Source organism: Schistocerca nitens, chromosome 1 (genome assembly GCF_023898315.1).
Source record: "Schistocerca nitens isolate TAMUIC-IGC-003100 chromosome 1, iqSchNite1.1, whole genome shotgun sequence".
In the NCBI taxonomy this organism is placed as follows: domain Eukaryota; kingdom Metazoa; phylum Arthropoda; class Insecta; order Orthoptera; family Acrididae; genus Schistocerca; species Schistocerca nitens.
This window is the reverse complement of record NC_064614.1, coordinates 1,268,924,542-1,268,950,720: the sequence shown is the minus strand read 5'-3', so window position 1 is coordinate 1,268,950,720 and position 26,179 is coordinate 1,268,924,542. Positions and strand designations below refer to the sequence as shown.

At 41.5% G+C, this 26,179-nt stretch overlaps 1 protein-coding gene across 5 annotated transcripts in view; it reads left to right on the top strand.

Moving 5' to 3' along the window:
• The window catches only part of LOC126202029 (cytochrome c oxidase assembly protein COX15 homolog), a 93,919-nt gene extending 68,892 nt beyond the window's left edge, over positions 1 to 25,027 (top strand). For all 5 annotated transcript variants that reach the window (XM_049936833.1, XM_049936831.1, XM_049936834.1 and 2 more), the window contains exons 8-10: positions 7,386 to 7,540; positions 24,339 to 24,452; positions 24,862 to 25,027. In XM_049936833.1, coding sequence (XP_049792790.1) covers positions 7,386 to 7,540; positions 24,339 to 24,452; positions 24,862 to 25,002 — 410 coding nt within the window. In that variant the 3' untranslated portion in view covers positions 25,003 to 25,027. The remainder of the gene's footprint in view (positions 1 to 7,385; positions 7,541 to 24,338; positions 24,453 to 24,861) is intronic.
• The last annotated feature ends 1,152 nt before the right edge of the window (positions 25,028 to 26,179 follow it).

Below are 26,179 nucleotides of genomic sequence, written 5' to 3'. Positions count from 1 at the left end.
TCCAAGGCCTTGGGCCGCAATTTTGTGGAAGTTTTGAGCTCTTCCATCTATCATCCTGCCTTCCTCCATCGGAAATGAGTGGAGGAGGCTCGGGCGATATCCTTCTCTTCACAGAATAGTGAGTACTACAATGCCATGTTTACTACGAGAGAGCTATATCATGCTCTCACTTCATCCTGATCCTCCTCCCCAGGGCCAGATGCTGTTCACATTGAGACATTGCAGCACCTTTGCCTTGTGGAAAAGCACCTTCTGCTTATAATACCTACAACTGCATCTGGCAGAGGGCACATTTGCCAGACGCTGGTGTGAAGCCACTGTCATACCCGTACCTAAGCCCAGTAAGAAGAAAACCCCCCCTTCTAGCTACTGCCCCATCCCTCTCACCAGCCGTGTTTGCTAGATGATGGAATGTATGATTCATGCCCAGCTGGTATAGTGGCTCGAGTCTTGCAATTTACTAACCACTGCACAGTGTGGATTTCGAGTGCGCCGTTCTGAAGTTGACCACCTCGTCACTTTGTCCACCCATGTCATGAATGGCTTTCTGCGGAAATCTCAGGCTGTGGCCATGTTTTTCGATTTGGAGAAAGCCTATGACATCTGCTGGAGTACTGGTATCCTCTGTACTCTCTACATGTGGGGCTTCCATGGCCGCCTGCCACGTTTCCTTGGGGAATTTTTAAAGGACCGAGTTTTCAAAGTTTGTTTGGGTTCTACCCTGTCGGACGCCTTTATTCAGGAACATGGTGTGCCTCAGGGTTCCATCCTGAACTTCATCCTCTCTAGTACTACCATTGACCCTATAATGAGTTGTCTCTCACTGGGCATTTCCGGCTCACTGTTTGTTGAAAATTTTGCCATCTATTGCAGTTCTTGATGGACCTGTCTCATTGAGTGGCGTCTCCAGCAATGTCTCAATTGTCTTTACTCATGGAGCATCGATGATAGCTTTTGTTTTTCCTCTGACAAAACCCTGTGTATGAATTTCTGGTGGCGCATTTGGTTTCCCCCATCGTCTTTACATCTTGGGCCTGTTGCTCTTCTGTTTGTTGAATTTACAAAACTCTTGGGGTTCATACTCCCATGTGTCTTACCTGACAGCTCGCCGTACGCCGTCCCTCAATATCCTACGTGTCCTCAGTGGTACTTCCTGGGGTGCAGATAAAACCTCCGTCTTCTGTTTATACTGTTCCCTTGTCCATTCGAAACTAGACTTTGGGTGCTTTGTTTGTGCACCTGCACACCCATCCCACTTATGCCATCTCAGTACTATCCGCCACCATGGCATCTGTTTGGCCTCTGGTGCCTTTTACACTAGCCCAGTTGAGAATCTGTATACGGAAGCTGCTGAACTCTGCTGTCCCTACCATCATGACTTTCTTCTCAGTAGGTATGCATGCCATTTGTCTGCCATGCATGGCCACCCGTCCTAGGCCTCCTCCTTCAATGACACCTTTGATTGCCAGTATGGGGCACATCCCTCTTCTCTGTTACCTCCTAGAGTTCTCTTTTGGTACTTGCTCCAGCAGCTTAACTTCACGCTACCTGCAACTTTTCCGGTGGGTGTAAACCCTTCACCACCTTGGCTTCGGGCGGCGGCCTGTTTTCACCTTGACCCTCATTTGCTTCCTGAGGACACTACTCCAGCCTCGATCTATCGCCTTCAGTTTCACAACCTTCACATCCAACTTCATGATTGTACCTATGTGAACACTGATGGCTCTCAGACTGACCGTGGTGTCGGGGGTACCTTAGTCATTGCTGCCGATGTTCTTTAGTATCGGCTTCTGGCACACTGCTCAGTATTTACAGCAGAGCTCTTCGCCATGGAGTACATCCATCAAAGCAAGCTTTTTGATTGTGTCATCTGCTCAGACTCTCTCTGTGCCCTTCAAAGCATCTGTGCACTGTACACCGCCCATCCCTTAGTGCAACAGGTCCAGGAAAACTGTCACTTGCTCACTCTTGATGGAGCCACTGTGCTGTTTATGTGAGTTCCTGGTCATGTTGACCTGACAGGAAATGAGGCTGCTGATGCTGCTGCCAAGGCTGCAGTCCTTGTACCTCAGCCTACCAGTTCTTCTGTTCCCTCCGATGATCTCTGTGTTGCCGTCTGTCAGGAGGTGGTGTCACTGTGGCATCGCTACTGGTCCTCCCTGATTATTAAGCCTTTCCCAGTGGCTTGGACGACCTCCTCTCGGCACTCCCACTGCGAGGAGGTCATTTTAACTAGGTTGCGTATTATTCACTGCCTACGATTTTGTACACATTGCACCCAATTTTTAATGTCTACCACTTCCTGACAGAATGCCCATTTTTTAACGATTTACGTTCCTGCTTGGGTTCGGCTGAGTTATCAGCTGTTTTAGCAAACGATGCGTGGGCTGTCAACCACATTCTACTTTTCATCCGTCTTAGCAATATGGTGAAGGCCATTTAAATTTTAGTTCTGGGCTTCCATTTCTTTGTGGCATATTTTATAGTCCTTTCTCCATGTCCCTGTTTTTAGCTGTCTTCTCTTCCATTGATTGGGATTGACATGTAGCCATTTTTAACTCATCTTTTTGTTTTCGAGTTTCATATCTTTGACATAGTCTTGTATGACCCTAGTTGTTTTTGCAGCCTGAAACAAAACAAAGAAAAACCTCCCAAAAACATAGCGGATTTTGTTTCTATACTGACGTGAGAATGTTACAGTGTCTCTTGCTTCCGAACATGTTGCCTGTCCATTACTCTCTCATTGATTGCGTAGAACCAGCAGCTGACACACCCCTAGTCATTCCATCATACCTCACGGTGAGCATCAACAACATTGGTGCACAAAACCAATGCTGGCCTCAATCTAGACTTTTAGTATCTCCTGCAGAAATGTATGCTATTGTTGACTATTTTTCCAATTTTGAAAGTCAGTTCGATTCCGAAAGCAAATGGATTTAAGCAAACTGCAGTTTAAACGTGATAGATGTTCATAAAAATCGAAACTATGCAAAATACGTTCCCATGGTTGGTAACACAGTGGAATTTCTGCCCGCTCACTACTACCTTCCCCACACTCATCCTAGTTCAAAGCCGAGCCGGTGCCACTGTGCCCCCTGTAACGTTCCGTAGTGCTGTGCTTGAACAACAGTGAAACGTGGATAGCAATATCTTCCAGGGTGGAGGTCATAAGTGACAACAGCAACTAATACATTAATAAAAGATTGCAATCATGATTTGATGCAATTCTTAAACTTTCTCAAACCTGCAATGTAGTTACGTCTGCTGCTACTATCTCCATAATGAGTCTTTCCATTACAATTTATTCTTGCGATAACAGTTGCAGTAAGTTTAATGTGATCTACTTTCTTTGTTAGACATTTAACTCTGGGTTAATTTTCTTTCTCGTTTCATCTGAATGTCATCATCTTTTTATAAAGCCGATTAAAAGCTGACAACATTTTTCCCCAGTATTCTAACACATGAACAACAACCAAATTTCCCATTTACAACCCACTTGGTAAATCTCTACAGTTATTCATAAACAAATAAGGTATTGACTTGGATTCAGAATAAAGTAATGATTTTTGAAGGACAGGATTTTGCCTTTGAATGTTGCATTTACTTAACAAAGCGGCATAAATGTATTTGTATGGTATCCATATGAATCAGAACTTCTTTTCACAAACCTGCTCCAATACTACAAAAGTTTGTAAGTTTATAGGATTTAATGGCATTTCCTGTGATGTTTCACAGAATTGTTAACTTTTACACAGGGCAGTGGCTGTTGTAGTCACTAGTTCATAGCTTTTCGTGTATCCCTTGCAATAGTGCCGCGAATCTGATGTCACGTGATTGTTCAAGCAAGGTCAATACTGTATCAAATGCTTCAGTGTATCAGGAAATTTTGAGCCTATTCAATTGTAAGCATTGTTTGTTAAGCCTCCTACCCTTTGGGATTGTTAAAAATAAATTTGTGCGAAACATCAATTTCCAAAGCTTCATCTTTAAATGTAAGATGACCCCTATGTTAATCTATTAAACAATGTAAAAACTTTGAACTCAGCAGCAATTGCTTAATCTGCGAATATGAGAGGACCTTGTATTTTTCAAATGATGAATATGGTGAAAAATTCTCATCTTATAATTGGGTAAATACGGTACATAACATTCATTCATAGGAATATAACCTCCAAATAAACATGAAGCACTTTCTGTCTACGGGATGGCAGCAAAATTTAATTGAAGTTTTTCAGGAATAGTGGTGGATTGGAGTTAATGAGGACTTGTGTGTTACAAAGGCAATCGCCAGGCAGCTGGATTAAGGGGAGTTATGATGGGATAGTATTATATAAACATTTACAATGAAATACCAACAGTTCTTAAGATTTGAGAACCTCTGGAGTTAGAATTAACAGAGATTAGAAATTAAGAAAAGGTCTCCTGCAATTAAAGTACAAAGGAGACAAAGTGGTTAGTGGCAGAAAAAGGAAACAGACTTGAAGTTGTGCAAAAGCAGCAATCAGGATACTTAAAGACAAGAGAAAATACAAAGTATGCAAGAAAGACAAAAAAGGAAAATAAATAAATGTGAGAGAGAATAAAGTTTATGGTTGAAACTAAAGAGTGAAAATCAAAAAGCAGAGCATCAACAGCATAGTGCTTAGTGTATGTGGTAATCAGAGGGGCTAGCAGGAATCAAGTTCCCAGTGAAACAAATTCCCACTTCATATGTTATATTGCTGGTGGCCATGAGATAAACAGGCAGTATTTGTCACTGTTGTGATATAGCAAAGAATAGTCTGTGATAGTGTTCTATGACTAAATGGTATACACCCTCCATATTTATTTCTCCCGACAGTATTAATATGGTAACATAAAAAGTTGAACAGTTGGTGCTTGTCACCCACTATATACAGGATTTCTGCTAGATATCCCTTCCGTTGATAAAGTAGTTGCAACTAGGTCTGGTAGTGGTAGGGAGGACACAGGAATGGTTTCATGGTTGTGAAACCAGTACACAAGTATATTGAATATATGCTAAGTTATGTGTTTTCAAACAAGAGGTGCTCTGTTCAAGCAATCTCCTATTTTATTCATGTTATACTGTAAATTCCTTTTTTCCCCAATTTGATTCTGTATCACCTCATCAGTCATCTGATATACCCATCTAATCTCCAACATTTGTCTGTAGAACCACATTCCAGAAGCTTTTCTTTTCTGAACTATTTATCATCTAGATTTTGCTTATTTATGAGGCTATACTCCAGTTAGATGCCTCCAAAAAAGACTATATAACAATTAGATTTACGTTCAGTGCTAACAAATTTGTCTTTCTCAGAAACACTTTTCTTGCTGTTGCCAGTCTGCATTTAATATCCTCTACTTTGGCCATAACCTGTTACAACAGAAGTTATCTAATACTGTTAGTTGTTTTGTTTTGTAATCTAATTCCCTCAGCATCAATCACATGATTTAATTTGACTCCATTCAATTAGCATTGTTTTACTTTTGTTGGTATCCATCCCATTCAGCTGCTCTTCCAAATAGTTTATCGAGTCTCACAGAATTATAGAGTCATTATCAAACCTCAGAGGGTTAACTTTTTCAGTTTTAATTCCCATTCGAAATTTCACCTTAGTTTCCTTCACAGCTTGCTCAATGTACAGATTGAATAATATTGGATATGTGCTACAATGTTGTCTTCTCAACTACGGCTTGTTTCAGGTCCTCAGACTTTATAACTGCAGTATGGTTTCTGTACAAGTTGTAAATTACCTTTCACTCACTATATTTTGTCCCTGCTACATTCATATTTTCTAAGAGTGTAGTCCAGTTAACATTGTCAAAAGATTTTTCTAAATCTTCTAATGCTGTAAACATTGGTTTGCCTTTCTTCAGTTTATCTTATGAGATAAGTCAAAGGGTCAGTCTCGCCTCATGTGTTCCTACAATTCTTTGGAACCCAAACTGATCTTCCCTGAGATTGGTGTCTACCAGTTTTCCCATTCTTCTGTAAATAACTCATGTTAGTGTTTTGTAACCATGATTTGTTAGAGAGACGGCTTGGTCATAGATCCTTCTATGCAGTTGGATTATTACATTTTCTTTGAAGTCACAGGGTATTTTGCCTATCTTGTGTATCGAACATCAAGGGTGGGGAGGGAAGAAGAAGAAGAAGAAACACCAATAAGTCCTATATGGGCTGCCACAGAGAAGAAGTGGAGTATAAATCCCCATCTGCAAAACAGCTTTAATCTGCCAGGAAGTTTCAAATCATCGCACAATCCACTCCAGAGTCCAAATTCGATGTAGAAGTGGAGTATAAATTAACAGTGACCATGTAAAAATTAGACTGGTTAATTAAAAAATGTGGAATGGTTATAATTAATAGTTAGAAAATGGTGATAAAATCAATAGAAGCAGAGTACTAGACAGGAAATGATTGTGACAGAATTGATGCAACTAAATGGGAACTTGGTTGATTGTAAGAACCAAGCACATTCTGTAGTTGAAGACCTTAAGGTTTGATACCATTTCATAATTGAATTTCCTCTCACTCACTCCATATCACCGAGCAAGGTGGCACAGTGGTTAGTACACTGGTCTCGCATTCTGGAGGCTGACAGTTCAAACCTGCATCCGGACATCGTGATTTAGGTTTTCTATGATTTCCCTAATTCCCTTCAGGCAAATGTCGGGATGGTTCCTTTGAAAGGGCATGACCGACCTCCTTCCCCATTCTTCCCTAATCCGATGGGACCGATGACCTCGCAGTTTGGTCCCCTCCCCCAAATCAACCAACCAACCAATCACTTCATTTCACTTAAGACAACAAAGTGAATGACATCTCTGTTTATTCCATGAACAGTATTACTTCCTCCAAACCCTTTCTCTCTGTTTGTCAGGCAAAGGAAATAAAATTTAATTTGATTGGGTAGTAGTTTTGTAGTGGAACACATTAATGTATCTTATGGTAGTACTTCTTTGCCAAATGCTGATTACTTCCTATTCACCATGGTGCAAGTGAGTTTAAGAGGACTGTCTCTCTATATAAGATGAGCTCTTTTTGTTTGTAAGTGGAGTATATAAATTGCATTTGAACATCTTCGACTCAGTAAAATCTTTACTGGGCTGAGCATGTATCCAGATGATTGCTTTTCCTGGGCATTGCTCTTCTTATTGAGGTATTCATACTTCCTCACACTGATTCAAATTTGCATCTCGGTACCAGGTTCCTTCCTATACATCCCAAAATCTTCTTACAAAGTCGGCTGCAGGGATGTGTGTGTGTAACTTAACTGATGCTTATCTGAGTTTTTTGTTATCTTTTGCTGTGTGGATATTAACAGTATTACGCACTACCATTTAATACAGTACAAAATAAATGTTATTTCTCTGTTTAGGTGCGTTTGTTGCTGGTCTGGATGCAGGACTTGTGTACAATTCATTCCCAAAAATGGCAGATCGGTGGATACCAGATGATATTCTAGCATATTCTCCACCACTTTCAAATATAACAGAAAACCCGACAACTGTGCAGTTCAACCACAGGATTCTGGTAAGTAAAGTGGAAAGAAGATTGCCTCTGTAACTAGTGGCAGTGGAGAACAATTGTTGGCAACAAATATGTGGATGAAGGCAGCATATGTATTTTCTTTCTCAGAGATAAAGAAAAAGTAGGAAAATAGCTGCAGTAGAGAGAGGGATAATCTGCTGAAAGCATTAGCACAAAAGTAACAGTGGCACAAAATGTACAGGAAACATGTTGGATATTACCACAGAACATAAAACTTTCACCCACAGTCCAACATGTTTGATAGTGAAAACATAGATGTCTTCTCAAACAAAAATTGTAACTATTTTAGTATTAACCCATTTATCTGTTCACCAAAATGGCACAGATAGATTAGTAAGAAAGACTAAAGAATTTTGAACTTTTAAAACCCAGAATTTCTCCATTCATAGGTAACAGAGAAAGTTAAAAAAGTGAAGTGTGAGCGTGGTGAATCTGTGGTCTTCAGAGAGCTACAGTTTCTCTTCCAAGTAGCCCATCTGACTTCACTACATTGTCTCATGCAAGATAATCATAATCCAATTATTGTTTGTGCTTTTGGTATTCTGGTATGGCCAAGAGTGCCCCCACCTCCCTCCCCCCCCCCCCACTCTCTCTCTCTCTCTCTCTCTCTCTCTCTCTCTCTCTCTCTCTCTCTCTCTCTCTCTCTCTCAAATTTCACACAGCAGCTTAAGAGAGTCTGTGAGGGATCTTCACCTCTTGTTGGGTTGCCTGTGGTTTCCCACTCAGCAAGGGGGAGATTTTTTTTTTGGGGGGGGGGGGGGGGCGGAGTTGGAAGGTGATGGTGATGACGATGATGACCATTGTGATGAGGTATCCAACTCGTAGTCTCTACTGTTGATGGAAACTCATTATCAGAAAACTTCTACATTTATTCACTGCTGAACTTTCGTATTATTTGATCATGTGCCATTTATAGACACACACACACACACATCAGCAATCACAGGTGCTGAAGATCATGTGCTGACCTTACAGTGTTCCTCCATAGATGATGGTCTTGTCCACTCTGGATCCAGTTCTCATGAACACCCAGCTGCTGGAGGCCTATGTGCAGTTCCTTCTCCCACAGCTTCTTTGGTCTTCCACTTCGATGAGTTCTATCACAGGATGTATATGATACGGGACAACCAGGAGATCCGGGAGTTTTTTCATCCGGGAGAAAACCGGGAAAAACCTGGGAATTTTTTAGAATTCCTAGTGTTTTTCGTTGTTTTAGTTTTCAGTTAAATTTTTGTTATTTTGACTTGTAAGAACCGATACTCTACCAAAGGATATTACTGTATCTCTGTACTGCAGAGTAATACTTCAACAATAAAACATAGATGAGAGGAAAAAATGAAAATAAATTGTGAAGGAAATGTGCGATATACAACGACGACACACAGTGCTCATGCAAGCGTCTGCCAACAGCAAAATGTGTCAAAGGCTTTAGGAAGACTATCCAATGCTTCATAACAACAAATTGTCTCCAATGAGTGTGAAGTCACAACTGTTTACATTAGATTCGTTTTAGCAGTTACGAGCGGGCTCTTGTGCATGCGCAGTTGAGTCACGTTTGAGTAGTAGATTCTCCCGCTTCTGGCTACAGGAATGTGGCTTTTGGCTGTGCAAACAGTCGCAGCAAGCAGCTAGATGCTACCGGGAAAAGGGGACACCAAATTCATATTCTTGAGGAAAACAAACTTGTTTCACAAAGTGCCTAGCATCCAGCGCAAGTTTGTCTATTGATTATTCATATGATTTTGAAATGTATCCCTGTAGGTTTTTGAACACATTTTAAGTTTATTTCTTAATCATGAATCATAAGTTGATTTTTGAATACGTGCATGGTGTATGTGATGTCTCTGTCAGGAGAATCCTTGTCGCATCTAGAAATAAACTTTCCGCAGACAAAAGGGGACAGGGCTATACGAGCTGGGCAGAGTAAGGCCGAACGGGTGAACGCCAATCGCTGTCTGATTATGTGGTTGATTGTGTTTGCAAAGGTTCAGAGTTGTTCTAATTACCAGCAAAATCCATAGATTCAGACTAGCAGAGTGGAAATAAACGACTAACAGGAACAACAGGTGAGAAAGATTACGTATTATCTTCTTGGTGTATCCAACAAAATGAAATTGTGACAGAGAATTTTTGGCCAGGTCACTACACTAGTAGTGTACAGTCCCCGGCTAGCAGCCGCTTAAATTCTATTCTGGAAGTAACGCGGAAAATGTGTTGTTCGAATATGTAAGAATGCCTAACAGGAGAGTAATTGCGGGGTAACTAAACCTGTGATTCTGGCAGGGTTTGTGAAAGTTAATCGCGAACAAATTTTGACAATGGCAGGAATAGCTACAGAATTCTTGATGACAAGATTGTTTGTTAGAACCAGGAAGGAGAAGAAACGGGGACATCACACAAATTATGGAAGAATAAGACGATTCCAAATTTATATAAAAATTTCATAATATTACTTTTCGATCTCGTGATTGAGAAATTGGTGCTTATGAATGAAATGTGAAACTATTTCCTAACATAAAGCTTTTTGTGAATCTTCAGGTTTTGGCGGCGCAAAGACTGTTCCATTAAGTTTCGGGTGTGCAGCCGCAAGAAATCTCCTTCTTCTTCTAATATTTCGGCTGTATAACGTTCAGCCATCTTCAGAGTGAGCCGCAAGACTGCCGTTCCAGTGCTCGCTTCGTCCCTTTATACTGTTGTACCGCGCGACTGCGCATGCGGCCACAGAGCACTGGAACGGCAATCTTGTGGCTCACTCTGAAGATGGCTGAACGTTATACAGCCGAAATATTAGAAGAAGAAGGAGATTTCTTGCGGCTGCACACCCGAAACTTAATGGAACATAAAGCTTTTTGCTTGTAGTAAGCCTTATAGGCATTTTACATGGGTACTTCTTGAATTATATTCTATCGTGTTATAAAAATGACCATTTGTGCCAAAACAGCCTCGTTTATTCGGTGTGTGCTACAAAACTACTGCAATATTAGAAAGGCCTATTTTGTTTTATCTATCAGACAGTGACAAAATAGACGTAATCAGTTCGAGGAACCACATCAGTCTTGGGTATTATTTGTATTAACAGCTTTTTCAGTATTAGATAACAACATTTCGATTTCTCATGTAGCCAAAAGTTTGATGAACTTTGATGAGGTAATAGATTCTTTCGCAGAAAGGAAAGCACGTCATGTAAAGCTGTAGCAAGATTAGAGAGAAAAAAATTTTTTAGGAGCTAAGGATTGAAGAAATGTGTACTTTCTTGCCTGTCTCTTGTCTTTGTTGGTTTTATGTATCCTGTATTTAATTTTATGCCACACAAAACAGCACATTATTATCTAAGAGACAATAAAGAGTGTAAATTTTCTGAAGAGTTCCTGTTCTCCTGATTACAAATAATCCCATTAACTATTAATTGCGATATTTTTTTTAAAGAGGGGCAGGCTGTCAAACGGGCCGACTGGAAGCAGGAGAGGCACCACAGGACATTTCAATTTCTACTGTCCTGTGTAGGCTTGATGGCATCCATTACAAAATATACACATTTCAGTTCCACAGAGCGAAAAACAGTGACATGCTATAGAAGAATGCTGGATGAAGAGGCGTGGCACTGCACTTTGGCACACTTAAGACCAAATAACATGTCTTACATTTCCTCGAACACACATGTTTTATGTTTCAGACTTTTCAGAAAGATGTGTACAAGATGAACTTTTTTTTTTTTTAGTATTGACCCCTTTCGCAAATATCGTAGATCCGGGCCTGATGCACAGAACGGTCTGACTTATAGTGGGTAGTCTCCATATGACCCGTGTTTACATTTAGTGATTTTGCTGTTTCCCCTTTGTTTACTCTCACATCAAATGAAAACAAAGTGGATACCTATTGCCGGGAGCTATCAAGTGAATTAAAATACATTCACATAATTACAGAAGGCTAAAATATGTTATTAGTTTCAGATTATATTTTATTTCCACCTTTCTGACAGTCAAGCATTAATCGCCTTGCAGAACAATGAAGTTATTTTTGTCTGTTTGCTAAAGAAATTTGACTTTTATTTACCTTTTCCACAGAGGCAGTCAATGTATTTGAAACAAAATGTTTAATTCCACAGTACTGGCTAGTTTCAATTGTTTGCTGCATTTCAAGTGCTTGTTTTCATCTTCTAGCACCTATGGCATTATGTCATAATAAAGAACCGATCATGATATAATACAGTGCTGGTGCTCCAAGAAAATTTACATCCTGAAAACCACACTGAAAAGCTTAATATCAGGTCATGGTCTACTTCATTGGGAATCTGGACATACGAATGTGCACTTTAAATGTGCACATTTTAGTATAGTTCACGAAATTCCTGAGCTGTTGGAGTATCCTCTGATGACTGATCTTTTAATGTTTTACACGTACATACATACGGGCCTCGTAAGTTATGGTAGCTGCACAAGCACGGTGCCGTCTGTTATCTGCGGTCTCAGGCAACTGCTGAAATGAACCTATTTCTAACAGTCGCGGGAAAATACTGCAAATGGTGGTTTGAAAAGCGTTACTTTCAAAGTAAATATCCTCTTAAGTAAGTAGAACTATGTGCGAGGATGTACCATGAATTTATTAAATCACAGAGCCTTTGACTCTCATTTAAAAATCAACTCTTTGATGATGAGCCATTTAGAAGAATTTCGAACCCTGAAGATCAGACATATATGCCAATATAAAAAATTTTACTTTCACATTTGTGTGATATATCTTACAGTGTAACACGCACAAAAAAGATCAACATTATATGCGAAAGCTCAGCTTCTCTTGCAGCTTATTAACCTTAGAGACCAATATTATATGTGAAAGCTTTGCTTTTCTTGTAGCAACACTTTGTATGTTAATTTAAACTATTAACTTTCCCTGTTTGTGTCTTCGTGCTACTTAACAGTGATGTTGCTGTTGGCTGACTACATCACGTGTCCTATCTATGCTCTGAATATCTGCTGTCATCGGCTGGCGAGATCACGTGACATGAGCTATGACTGGCTTACAAAAGTGCATCGCAATCTCAATTTCAATGATTCGGAAAGTAACATGCGGTGTTTGTATACTTTTGTAATACAAAAATATGCAGCGTAAATGTTGCTGCACATCAAAAATATTTCCAAAACGTGTCTTTTTCCCTAAGTTTTGTTTTCTAATGTGCCGTGAAATTGTACACCCGTGTATAAAACCATAATCATTCAAAGGTTTGATAAGGTTTGCAGTTCCGAGTGAAAATATACTGTTACTTAACATGGAAAAAGTGTGTTTTCACCCGGGAGAAAGTGTATTTTTAACCGGGAAAAATCCGGAAATTTATTTTACTTGTCCTCGTATACACCCTGTATCAGGTTTCCTAAAAGCTCAGGTTTCACCCAGCACATTTCTGACCGTCTAGCAGTGTGCCCTGCCAGGCTTACTCTCCATACTTTCATTTCTGCACAACATTCAGTTACCTGTAGAACCAGGTGCCAAGGTATTTAAAATTTTCCATTCTGTTTATATTCCATATTGCAACTGGTAGTGGGGCATTATTAGGGGTTCTCTAGATACTTCTATCATTTCACCCTGAAGACAAATCCTGATAACTTTATGTGCCAGTTAGCAAACATAATTAATAGGCTGCAATAACATTTTATACACTGATACAAGATGCTGCTACATGCCTAAACTAGAAAGTCGTTGACTCTAGAGTGAGGCTCCAGTGTAACAACATTAACGGACACTCGCTACACTGTTGTTTCTCTATAGTTACTTTTAAATAATAATGCAACAATTTTACAACATTGGTTTTAACTATCTTTTTCCATATAAAATACTTACTTAATTAATCACTCTCACATCAGTTACTATTCAGACATCACCATCTTTCTTGCTCACTACATGTAAAGGGCTGTTATGACAGCTGTCAGTTCTTTCAGTGATAGCCTCAGATAACATTATTTTAGTTTCAGCATCAGCTGCACTTCTACGTCCCAACAGCATTGAATATAGTTTGCTGTGTAAAAGTTCTTTTATCAGGAAGCTACATTTAGAATCCTCCATGCATGCTGGTTTTGAGAAACATGTTATACGTTGTTAAATCCCTTTGCGTTTTCTGTTTGTAGTCTTCTGTAAGCCTGCTCAGTTTGTTGACCTCTCATATTGTTCAAATTACTTTCTTCACAGTATGACTTGTTGTTATGTCAGCATCTTGATCCATATCTTCTGAACTCACATTCACTGAATGTGTACATCTCACAGTTATGTCTTCAGTGGTGCTTCCTTTGTTGTTGACCTCTGTCATTTTGAGAGGAAAGTCTGCCCCCGGTAGCTGAGTGGTCAGCACGACGGACTGTCATCCCTAAGGGCCCGGGTTCGATTCCCGGCTGGGTCGGAGATTTTCTCCACTCAGGGACTGGGTGTTGTATTGTCCTAATCATCATCATTTCATCCCCATCGACGCGCAAGTCGACGAAGTGGCGTCAAATCGAAAGACTTGCACCAGGCGAGCGGTCTACCCAACGGGAGGCCCTCGTCACAGGCCATTATCAATATTAGAGGAAACATTCATATTTTTCAACTTTAACACACACACACACACACACACACACACACACACACGCAGAGAGAGAGAGAGAGAGAGAGTGAGTTTGGGGGGGGGGGGGGGTATCACATTAGTTGGAATTCACTACAGAGAATGTTTTGTCTTTGAAAAATATTGGCCACTGACTCTCATGCAGTATGTTTTGGTGCATATTCTGTTCACAGTAGAGAGGCCACTAACTGCAATGTAAATTTACCATAGTTACATGAAGCAAATAAATAGGTTTCAGAGATGTTATTACGTTTAATCACCAATAAATTGTGTGGATATACAAACGTAGAAACAATAGCTGTTTACATGCTACCAACTCCGTATCTGTCGCTCGACTGCCGTTCCGTGACATGCGGCCGGCGCCGTTTGTAGCTAGGTGGCGCTCCCGCTCTCAGCCGCGTTGCGGAGCGCCTCTATCGCCGTTTGCGCATACTGACGTGGCGGCACTGTTAAATGTCGTGGCACTGTCACAACACTTTTCCCCCCTTGAAGGGAAAAAAAAAAAAAAAAAAAAAAAAAAAAAAAAAAAAAAAAAAAACACTCACTTCCTTGAAGACATGGACAGTGCGGAGACATCCATGACCTCTTGGGAGGCCCCGAGAAGATCCCGTGGGGAAACACGAGAGTATGGTCGAAAATGTCCAGGACGGAAGCTCGTGCGTGGAACGTGCCTCCTGGACGAGATGATGGGTGAAAACTCCGGAGCAGCATCCATAGATGTCGTGGACCTGGGGGTGTGCTCCAGCGAGATGGGGCCCGGAGAAGGCGGCGTCGCGACTGGGGCCGGTTCCGGCGTACTCAGAAGCGGTAGCGACGTCGGCTGCAGCAACACATACGGTAGATCGGCAGCAGCAACAGGACTGGCTTCTCGGGCTGGTGGAGGCGAAGGAAGGGGCGGTGGCACCGGCGTGGCCACCACTCGTGGGCGCATCTGGTCGTAATGGCGAACAACCATGCCGTCGTCCGTACGTATTTCACAAAGCCGGCGGCTGCGAAGAGCCTTGACCACCCCTGGAATCCATTTAGGGCGAGATCCATGCCCTCGTGCCCACACGTCGGCGCACACCGAATATTTTCCCGCACTAGGGGACACAGCACAGGGCCTGACAGGGTGAAGCAAGTGCAGTAGAGTGCGCGGTTGGCGGCCATGCAAGAGTTCAGCAGGGCTGCGATCACCCAGAGGCGTGAAGCGATAAGAACTCAGAAATTCCAGCAGAGCGTCATCTGTGGAAAAATCACTAAGGAATTTTTTCATCTGGCTTTTGAAACTGCGGACAAGGCGCTCGGCCTCCCCATTCAATTGCGGATGGAAGGGCGGTGCTGTAACATGATGAATCGGTGCTGTAACATGATGAATCCCGTGTCCAGTACAAAAATCACGGAAGGCCTGCGAAGAGAACTGAGGGCCATTGTCCGTGACGATCGTGGATGGAAGACCTTCTAGCACAAAGATTTTGAACAAAGCCAGTGTCATCACCGCAGTGGTGGGCGACGGACATCGAACAACAAACGGAAACTTCGAGAAGGCGTCAATCAACAGTAGCCAATAAGTGCCGAGGAAGGGGCCGGCAAAGTCAGCGTGCACCCGTTCCAATGGCTGCGCCGGATCAGGCCACGGAGAGGGCATTGTACGAGGTGCAGCCAGTTGTGGAGCACACTGACCACACGCAGCGACCATGTGGGCGATGTCCGAATCAATACCGGGCCAATAAACGTGCCTGTGGGCCAGGGACTTAGTCCGAGAAATCCCCCAATGGCCTTCATGCAACAGTTTGAGAACATCTTTGTGAAGAGAGGCTGGCACCACGACCCGTGGAGATGCGCCATCCGTGGCCAGAAGAACAACACCATCACGAACTGACAGACGAAGGCGTAAGGCATGGTAGTTGCGAAGGGGATCTGATGCCTGGCCCTTGGTCCTGTCCGGCCAACCCCGTTGAACAAAACCGATCACCTGACGCAGGACCGGGTCCCGCGCAGTAGCCGACGCGACCCGCGAACTTGTAAGTGGAAAACCCTCGACCGCACGACGTTCTTCCTCATCAATGTGGAAACAGAGTAGTTCATCTCGATCGAAAACCTGGTCGGGGCCCATCAGCAAATGCGACAACGCGTCAGCGTTGGCGTGCTGGGCCGTGGGGCGATAGTGAATCTCATAGTGAAAACGAGACAAGTATAAGGCCCAACGTTGCAGGCGGTGAGCTGCCTTATCCGGAAGCGACGCCAATGGGCTGAACAGAGAAACCAGCGGCTTGTGGTCGGTGATGAGATGAAACTTAGAACCATACAAAAAAACGCCGAACTTTTTTAGAGCATAAATGATAGCGAGCGCCTCCTTTTCAATTTGAGAGTAACGCCGTTGCGCATCGTTGAGGGTCTTGGAAGCATAGGCGATGGGTCGTTCCGACCCATCCTCATACCGATGGGCAAGAACAGCCCCTAGGCCATACTGTGACGCGTCAGTCGCCAGAACCAAGTGCTGACTCGGACGGAATGTGGCAAGACAAGGCGCCGACTGCAAATGAGCCTTCAGGCGGACAAAAGCCTGCTCACACTCGTCGGACCAACAGAAAGGAACGTTTTTGCGTAACAGCTGATGCAGAGGATGAGCTACCGCCACCGCGGATGGAATGAATTTGTGATAATAAGCAGTCTTGCCTAGCAACGCTTGAAGTTCTTTGACCGTAGACGGCCGGGATAGAGCGGTAATGGCTGCAACATGCTGACGTAGAGGACGTATGATACAGTGCCCGCATGATCCACCACATAAAATGTGAGGGGCCTAACAACAGACGTGTAGGCGGTGGAAGCATCAAACTGGCCAACGATAGGAATTTTCTGCTTATTATAAGTTCTCAGATTTCGCGTAACTGGAGACGAGGGAGGGGAGCCCAACTCCAAATACGTGCGAGAATTAATGAGAGTTACTGCAGAGCCAGTGTCCACTTGCATGCGAATGTCTTTATCCAGAACACGAACAGTAACAAACAACTTATTTGTTTGAGAAAGCACACAGTTAACATCCATGTCCAATGCCTCGTCCTCATCGACAGGAACTTTAAGGGACTGACACACAGAAGTAATGTGGCCTTTTTTCCTACATGAATTACACGTGGCCCAACGTTTTGGACACGCGAGCCTGTCATGCTGTACGAAACAATGTGGACAAGAAGGAAGTGCGGAACGAACCTGCTTCTGTGGTCGCTGTTTTCGCTGCGAGCGTGGCGGCCCAACGCGACGTTGTTGACGCGAGTGAACTGCCGCCACATCGTCGTTCCCCTGTGAAACAGGCAAATTGTCCGTGTCGAAAGTTGTCTGTACAGCGCCTACATCACACCATGCGTCTATTTGCGCACCAGCAGCGTGAGACACTTCAAAAGTTTGAGCGATGCTTAGAACTTCCGACAACGACGGGTTTGGCAGTTGTAAGGCACGTTGCCGAACTACTTTATCAGGAGCAAGCCGTAGAATAGCATCCCTAACCATTGAATCAGCATAAGACCCATGATGAGCGTCCGTGACAAACTGTCATTTCCTACTCAGACCGTGTAGTTCCGCCGCCCAAGCCCAGTAAGATTGATGGGGCTGTTTACGACACCGGTAGAACGCCACGCGGGCGGCAACGACGTGGGTGTTTTTTCGGTAATAGTTAGACAATAAGTCACACATTTCTTGGAAGGACAGAGAGGCAGGTTCCCGCCGAGGGCTAACTGAGATAGCAGCTGATAGATCCTTGGGGAAATCCAAGATAGAAATAACGACTTACACATAGGAGCGTCGACAACACCGAAAGCCAAGAAGTGTTGCCGCAAATGCTTCTCATAATCCTCCCAGTCTTCAGCGGCCTCGTCGTAAGGAGGGAATGGAGGTGGAGAAGAGGAAGACAGACGATGAGTAAGCGACGTCGACAACGCCTGAATAGCAGCCGTCAGCTGTGTCTGTTGTTCAATGAGCGCTTGCATAAGCTGTTCCATGTCTGCCCCGACACGAACACACAAATCCACAACGCAGTAAAAAAAATATTCGACCTAGTCGCCAAAAGTGTTATAGCCTTTAATCACCAATAAATTGCGTGGATATACAAACATAGAAACAATAGCTGGTTACATGCTACCAACTCCGTATCTGTCACTCGACTGCCGTGCTGTGACATGCGGTCGGCACCGTTCGTAGCTAGGTGGCGCTCCCGCTCTCAACCGCGTTGTGGAGCGCCTCTATCGCTGTTTGTGCGTGCTGAGAGTGGTGGCACTGTTAAATGTCGTGGCACTGTCACAACAAGAGAATGGGTAAAGGATGATAGTATGAAGCAGAATGAGAAGAAAACAAGTGATAAAAGCATTAGAAATGGGCAAGAAATCAAAGCCATTGTTTCTTTCTCTTCAACTTTACTTCTCCTTTTTTTGCGTTATTGGCAAGTTTTACGTCATACTGTTTGCATTAGTTGCATGAAATTTTTGTTTCTATGCATGTATTGTGTGTTTCTCTGCATCTCTTCTTGCACTTAGACATCAAATTTTAAACAGTCATTATTTTTAAGTTTGAACCTCGACTAACACATTACATCGACTGTACACTTTCCTTCCCTCATGCCTCCACCTGTCTCCCACCCTTCCCTCTACGCTTTTAGAAGCTAGGTTAATGAGAACCACTCAATTAGAATGCATGACTCCATGTGTATTTGAAATTTTTTATTCCTTGAGTGAATTGTAACTAACATGGAGTTTGAAACAAGGAAGGAGATGTATCATGAACTGATGTGTCAGAATATTGTGTACTTACTACTCCTACTCACCTGGCCCCACAAACTGCAGCCAGTTTTTGGCCTTGTGAAATAGCTTCGTACACAGTGTCATGTCCTCAGCATCATCTTCCCTTCCTCCAAGTATCTGAAGATACTTGGTCACCTGGTCTCTCCATCTTATTTTTGGTCTTGCTAATATGAATGTCTTCGTCCCTTTGGATTTCATCTGTAAGTATTGATCTCTCCTCCCCTGTCCTCTATAGACGTAGCCGATCCATCTAAGTCTCCTTGTCTTGGCTTCCTTATGAACATATGGTTCAATGTATATCTCATTGTTCTTTCTTCTTCACCATTCTCCTCCCTCACAGATTGTTCCAAATATCTTTCGCAAGATCTTTCTTTCAGTATGTTTATCTAGTCTCCATATTTCTGTCCCATATACAGTGAAACCCCTAGTTTATGTTTAAGTGCAGTTCAGGCTTAAAAAAAGCAAAATTGTGGAAAATGCATAATTGAAGAAAATGCTAAAGCCCCCCAAAGTATGTGCAAAAATACATAAAATTCGCATATATGATTAAACATCACAGTCTTCTCCAATACTTTGTATAAAATCTGCCTAAGTGAAGGAAATTAAATTTACAGTGCAATGTTTATACAATAATTTGTGGTAATGAATCTCAACAGATTTGCAACAGCAAGTAAAAATTCATCAAAAAATTGAAATTGGTATCTGAGTTCAAGGTAATCAAGCTGTTTTCCGACTTGCTACGACTACAAATTATACACTCAAAACACGTGTTTTTGAGAGATTATCCTTTGTGCTCACACACACACACACACACACACACACACACACACAAAAGTGAAAATTGATGAACATGCTGACTTAAACCAAAAACATCACAACAGCTAAGTGGTTAAACTGTAAGCATCTACTTAGTTACATACTTTGTCACCATTGCTCTTATTGTTTAATGCTTTTCTTATGAGCCACACTTCATATGTTCACCACCACTAAAGTGTTATTTTAGGCTTGATGAGAGAAACAGATGTGGAAAAAAAGAGTTTACTTCCCCAGTTCACGTTAGAAGCTTATTAGAAGTTTGGTTAGCGAATTTCTGTACACTGTGCGAAATTTGAAAGAAAACTCAGGTGCTACATTTTCGCTTCAGGCTCTCTATCACTGCTGCCAATCTGCACAATCTACAGTGTGGGTGTGTGTGGTGCAAAGTATATACGTGAGTAGTGTATATAGTTGTTGCAACTATATCATGTCAGATTTGAACACAAAAGTCTTTAAAATGTGCTGTCGCAAAACCCATGTTCTACTTCCATGTGACATCTCTTTCATAGCACATCATCTGCATGAAAAGTATATTTTCTGCACTTCACAAAATGTTTTCACCCCTACCTGCACTCCCGTCACTGAAGGGCCATTCCCTTTCTCCACACATCCAGTAGGAGAGCTCATTTTCCATGTGTTAGTGTGGTGTGGTGGCTGCATTGGCTATTGGGTGACTTAACAAGTTGCCAACCAATAAGATTTCACTAGGCAGAAATGGGTGAAGTTTCCTCGGTTATGACCAAACATATTCTTCAAGACTCGGTGCTAGAATTTAAAAGGTTGGTGACTGATATTGTTGCTGAATACAGAACATCAGACATACATGCAAAAAGATGAGACAGGTGATGACTGTGCCCCTTTGTCACATAATGGCTCAGTCCAGAACACTTCATGTCGACTGTCTTGTTTTTCGATTACTGCTGCAACCTAGCAGTAGTTGTATCATAATTGTGCGGTGAAGCTAAATGTTTCAAGTTGTGTTTTCGTGTAACTCCTACACCAACATCTATATACATACTTCACAAGCCACTATACAGTGTGTGGTGGAGGTTAACCTTTATCACTACTAGTCATTTCATTTCCTGTTCCACTTGCATATAGAGTGAGGAAAAAATGACTGCCTTTGTGCCTCCTCATGAGCCCTAATTTCTCTTGCGAAATGTACGTTGGCAGCTGTAGAATTGTTCTGCAGTCAGCTACAAATGCTAGTTGTCTAAATTTTTCTGATTGTGTTCAGCTATAAGAATGTCATCTTCCCTCCGATGATTCTCCTTTGAGCCCCCAAAGCATCTCCATAATACTTCCATGTTGTTCAGACCTGTTGTTCAGGTAACAAATTGAGAACCCCACCTCTGAATTATCTCGATGTCTTCCTTTGATCCAACCTGGCCTGGATCACAAACACTTGAACAGTACCCAACAATGGGTCGCACTAGTGTCCTATATGCGATCTCCTTTACAAGTGAACCACAGTTTCCTAAAATCCTCCCAATAAACTGAAGTCAGCTATTCACCTTCCTTTCTGCAATCCTCTCATGCTCATTCTATTTCGTATTGCTTTGCAGTGTTACAACTAGATATTTAATTGACTTGATTGTGTCAAGCAGCACATTACTGATGCTGTACTTGAATATTATGAGTTTGTTTTTCCCTCTCATATGTAGTAATACATTTTTCTACATTTAGAGCTAGCTGCCATTCAGCACACCAATTAGAACTTTTGTCTAAGTCATCTTGTGTCCTCCTGCAGTCACTCAACGACAACACCTTCCAGTACGCTACAGCATCATCAGCAAACAGCCGCAGACTTCTGCGTACGCTGTTCGCCAGATCATTTATGCATATATAAAATAACAGCAGTCATATCACACTTCTTTCCACATTTCTTTTTTCATTTATCTCTAATCCACCTTCCTTTGCTTTTTTAAATGGCTTTCTTGCCAGTATTTCCAGGTCATGTAGATTTTCACTGATTAGTGGTACACCATATGCAAGGTACTGTATATTCATTTGTATTCCCATCCTAATTCCGTCTTCTGTTTTGCTTGCTGAATCAAATGCTTTCTGATTCTAATACTGAACAATATAATGGTGGCATTTCATGTCCTTACCTTATTCTTATTTTTATGTCTAAACCCTGAAATTTGTCAAAAACCCTGGAATATTCTCCATCCATTTTCACTTTTTCTTTCAACCGTTCCATGGTAACTTTTGCGAGATTTGTAATTGTCTTTAGTATTCCAAACTTCGGCATTTTCTCTCTCAACGTTTCTCTGTATATGCTCTCACAGGCTTTCTTAAAATCAACGAACAGTATTGTTGTTGTTTATTGTATTTGCAATATTTTGATATGGCTTCTTTCAGTAAAAATATCTGATCTGATCTGTGGTGGATTGATCCTTCATAAAACCTCCATGTTTCTCATCTGGTACTTCTTTTAAATATGGTTTCAATTTTTTCCGAAGAATCTTGGCGAACACTTTTTTCTTCTTTTCTGCACCTGCTTCTTCATATTTGTTTTGTTATTTATCATGTGCTTTCAATGTAGAGTTTGTATTCTGTTGTTAGAAACTCAGATCTGTTTTGAAACTTAATGACAAACTCTTGTGTCTTGTCATTATCTTTCAATTTATTTGTGTCAGTATTCTATTGTTTTATGCTCTTTCCTTCCTTCAGCTTTTCTATGGATATTTGTTGCTGTACCTGTCATGACTAAATAGTGATCTGTGCCTGACGGGGTTCCCAGTATGAGTCTCACGTTCATTATACAGCTTTTATATCTTTGGTCTGCCAGGAGGTGTTGTCCATTTGGTTTCTTGTTCTGCCATCAGGAAGCAGCCAAGTTGCCTGTAACATCCTTCTGAGGGAAATATGTACAGATAACTATTACGTTGGCTACACTTGCATAGCTAAGTAGCCTCATTTCTGTATTGTGCTTTCAGCATGTGGGCTTTTAATTGCTACTATTTACTTCCATAAGGTCTCCCTTCGATTTTAGCTTTGGCATCTCTAGCCATGAGCTTTGCATTATGTCCTGGTATTTTACTTAAGTACCTCTTTAAATATTGCATAGAAACTGCCTTTCTTTCCATCCTCAATTGGTTAGAAATCAATTACTGCAACTGCTATTCTTTTATTGGCCACGAAACATACTACCTTTTGGAAATTTCCATCTTCCGATCTACTGTAGTATAGAATGTGTTAGTCCGCTTCCAGTTTTCCTGTTTATGGGCATCTTGTGTCTTGCACTGCAACTAGGCCCGTTTCATATCTGTCAAGTTCTTCTGACAGAATATTTAGAGGTCCAGGTGTTGCCAAAGTCCTGACATTCCATGTTCCAAATTGTAAGTCCTTGTTGGTAAGCAGCTTTCAATAACTAACTAACTATTTATGGGATGTGTTGCTTCCTTTAGCTTTTCTATAGCTATTCATTGCTGTACCTGTCATGACTAAATTGTGGTCTGTGCCTGGCTGGGTTCATGTTATAAATCTCACATTCATTACACGGCTTTTATATCTTTGACCTGCCAGGACATGTGGTCTATTTATTTTCTTGTTCTGCGATAGGGAATTGCCCAAGTTGCCTTTAACATGCTTCTGAGGAAAATACGTGCAGATAACTCTTATATTGGCTACACTTGCATAGCTAAGTAGTCTCATTTCTGTATTGTGCTTTCAGGATCAGTCTAGTTATTTTTTTGTGGTGAGTATTTTATTCCTTCACTAACCTCCAATACCGCTGGCAGCAGAGCTGGCAAACTTCCTGCCCCACCCCCTGCCCCCAATTCTGAAGGTGATGCACCTGATGAGAGTAACTGGCAAATCCCCCACACGGATTATTGTGTACTTCGTCGTAACTAGTTTGTTCGTGTATGTAACAGATTATTGGGTGCACAGTTTAGAGTGAAATTTGAGGCCTTGTGTAATATAACATGTGGCTTGCTGTGGAAGTTCCAGAAAATACCCTGTGGCTTAAACTTGAGACTATTGATATTGCTGTCTTTTATTGAACTAACCAAGCTGTCATCCTAGGCCTACCACAGATCAGGAAGTTTACCTGCTGCTATCAGAACGAAGGATGTACATAGTCTCAAAAATATGACAATGTTCCCGACAATAAACACATCAACAATGGAGGAAAATAGGGCGGAGGGGAGAGGGAGAGAGGAGAGAGAGAGAGAGAGAGAGAGAGAGAGAGAGAGAGAGAGAGAGAGTGCTAGCTAGCTCCACTGACAGAACCATTTTTAGTGTAGTTCATATAATAGTGGTATTGTTTGTTTTAAGCATAGCTTATAAAGATTGAAAGCCCTATGTCTTTAACACTAATTAATTTCTTTAAATGAGAATATACCTGGTGAAGTATGCCACAGATGCAAATAATATTAGTTGTACTGGTTAGACAAAAGTCAAGCCATAGAAACAAGTCACTGTGGTGAGTTTAACAACACTACACAAGTAAAAATAGTGAGTTAAACTTCCAGAATACTTTGTTATGTTTATGATAGTTTAAGTGAAAAATAGTGTTTCAGAGGTACTGGATAAATGTTTAATAATATGTCAGTAGTTTTTTTCTTGTAACTCAAAGACACTGTATGTGTTATTGCAGGGAACATCTACACTGGGAATAATTACGGGGATGTGGCTACTGTCACGTAAGAGGGTTCTTCCACCCCGTGCTTACACAGCAGCAACTGCTGTGGCTGTCATGGCCTGGTTGCAGGTTAGTTTATTACTCCTTTGTGCTGATTTTCCTTACTCCTGACACTTCAATATAGAGTCCACCAGCACTCATAAAATGTTAAACTTTACCATTTAATTAATATTTCTAGTTGATTCTGGACTCTTCAGCTACTGCATGCTGCACAGTATCTTTTTTTAATGTATTTACTTTATGGCTAGTTTCAGCCAGCAGCCATTTTCAAGGTGTACTTACATAAGCATGTTGTATGTGTTTACATTAAAAGAAAATGTCAGATGATCAGAACTAGTTGTGATACAAACACAACAAACATGATTTTGTGTAGTCAAAGTGGAACAGTAGTTTTTTATTACTAGCTCATAAATATGAAAAAAATGTTATTTTTTTTCTTTTGGCATTCAGTAAGTGGAGGTAAATCTCGATTTTTCAGGTCACACTTGGAATCACCACACTTCTCACATATGTTCCTGTCCCAGTTGCTGCAAGCCATCAGTCTGGCTCACTTGTTCTATTGTCATTACTTGTGTGGCTCACTCATGAATTGAAATATGTCAAGAAGTTACCAAAGTAATGGAAATATAAATGATTGTTACCAACCATTGTCGTATTTCATTCTGTGTCTGATGTAAGATATGAACTGTTATTTAGATTGCAGTAGTATAGTCCTAGATACATTTATAGGGACTACCGACTTATGGTGTGGAATCATGAGTAAACAATTTCTACTATATGCAAATACTGATCGCCATAAATGCAAAAATGTGTTATGTAAACAGGATTCTATTTTTGTACTTTTGGGCTTATTCGCTATATCATTATTTAAAACACACACAATGTAAATACTTATTCTAATTAAAGTCAGTTTTTTTTTGTGAAGTGTTCCTAAGTATTTCAGCCTATAGTTGAGACAGAGTAAGTTGATCCCTGACAGTTGCAGTGGTCTGGGCGCAGCAGCTTCACATGGCCACCTTGACCAGTAACGTTAGGTGTAAAATAAAGGGTAGGGCTATAGATAGAGAGATGCTGAATGAAACATGTTTGGCTGTCAAGAGAGTGATGCATGATGCCTTCAATGACTGCCGTAGTAGAATATTGTCAAATGAAATTTCACAAAATCTAAAGAAATTCTGGTCATATGTAAAGCCTTTTAGTGGCACGAAAGTTAGTGTCCAGTCCCTAGTGAATGAGACAGGAGAATTGCCCCAGTATAATCCTCATACCACTGAAAAGATGAATTAAATAACTTTCAGTGTCAGTGGTGTTGAGAAACAGCTGAAATCGTTAAAATTGAACAAAGCTCCAGGCCCATATGGAATCTATGTCAGTTTCTTTACTGAATTTGTGGCTGAGTTAGCCCCTCTTCTCACTGTAATCTGTTGCAGATCTCTTGAACAAAGGACTGCACCCATTTCTTAGAAAAAGGCACAGGTCACACATGTCTACAAGAAGAGTAGTAGAAGCGATCCACAAAACTACCGTCCAGTATGCTTGACATCAATTTGTTGTTGAATCTTTGAACATATTCTGAGTTCAAACATAAGCAGGTATCGTGGACAGAATGACCTCCTTAATGCCAACCAGCATGGATTTTGAAAACGTCGATCATGTGAAACGCAACTTGCACTTTTCTCACATGACATACTGAAAGTTTTGAATCAAGGCAATCAGGTCAATGCAGTATTCCTTGGAGAGTCACCATCAGATGTAGAAGTAACTTTGAGTGTGCCCCAGGGAAGTATGTTGGGATC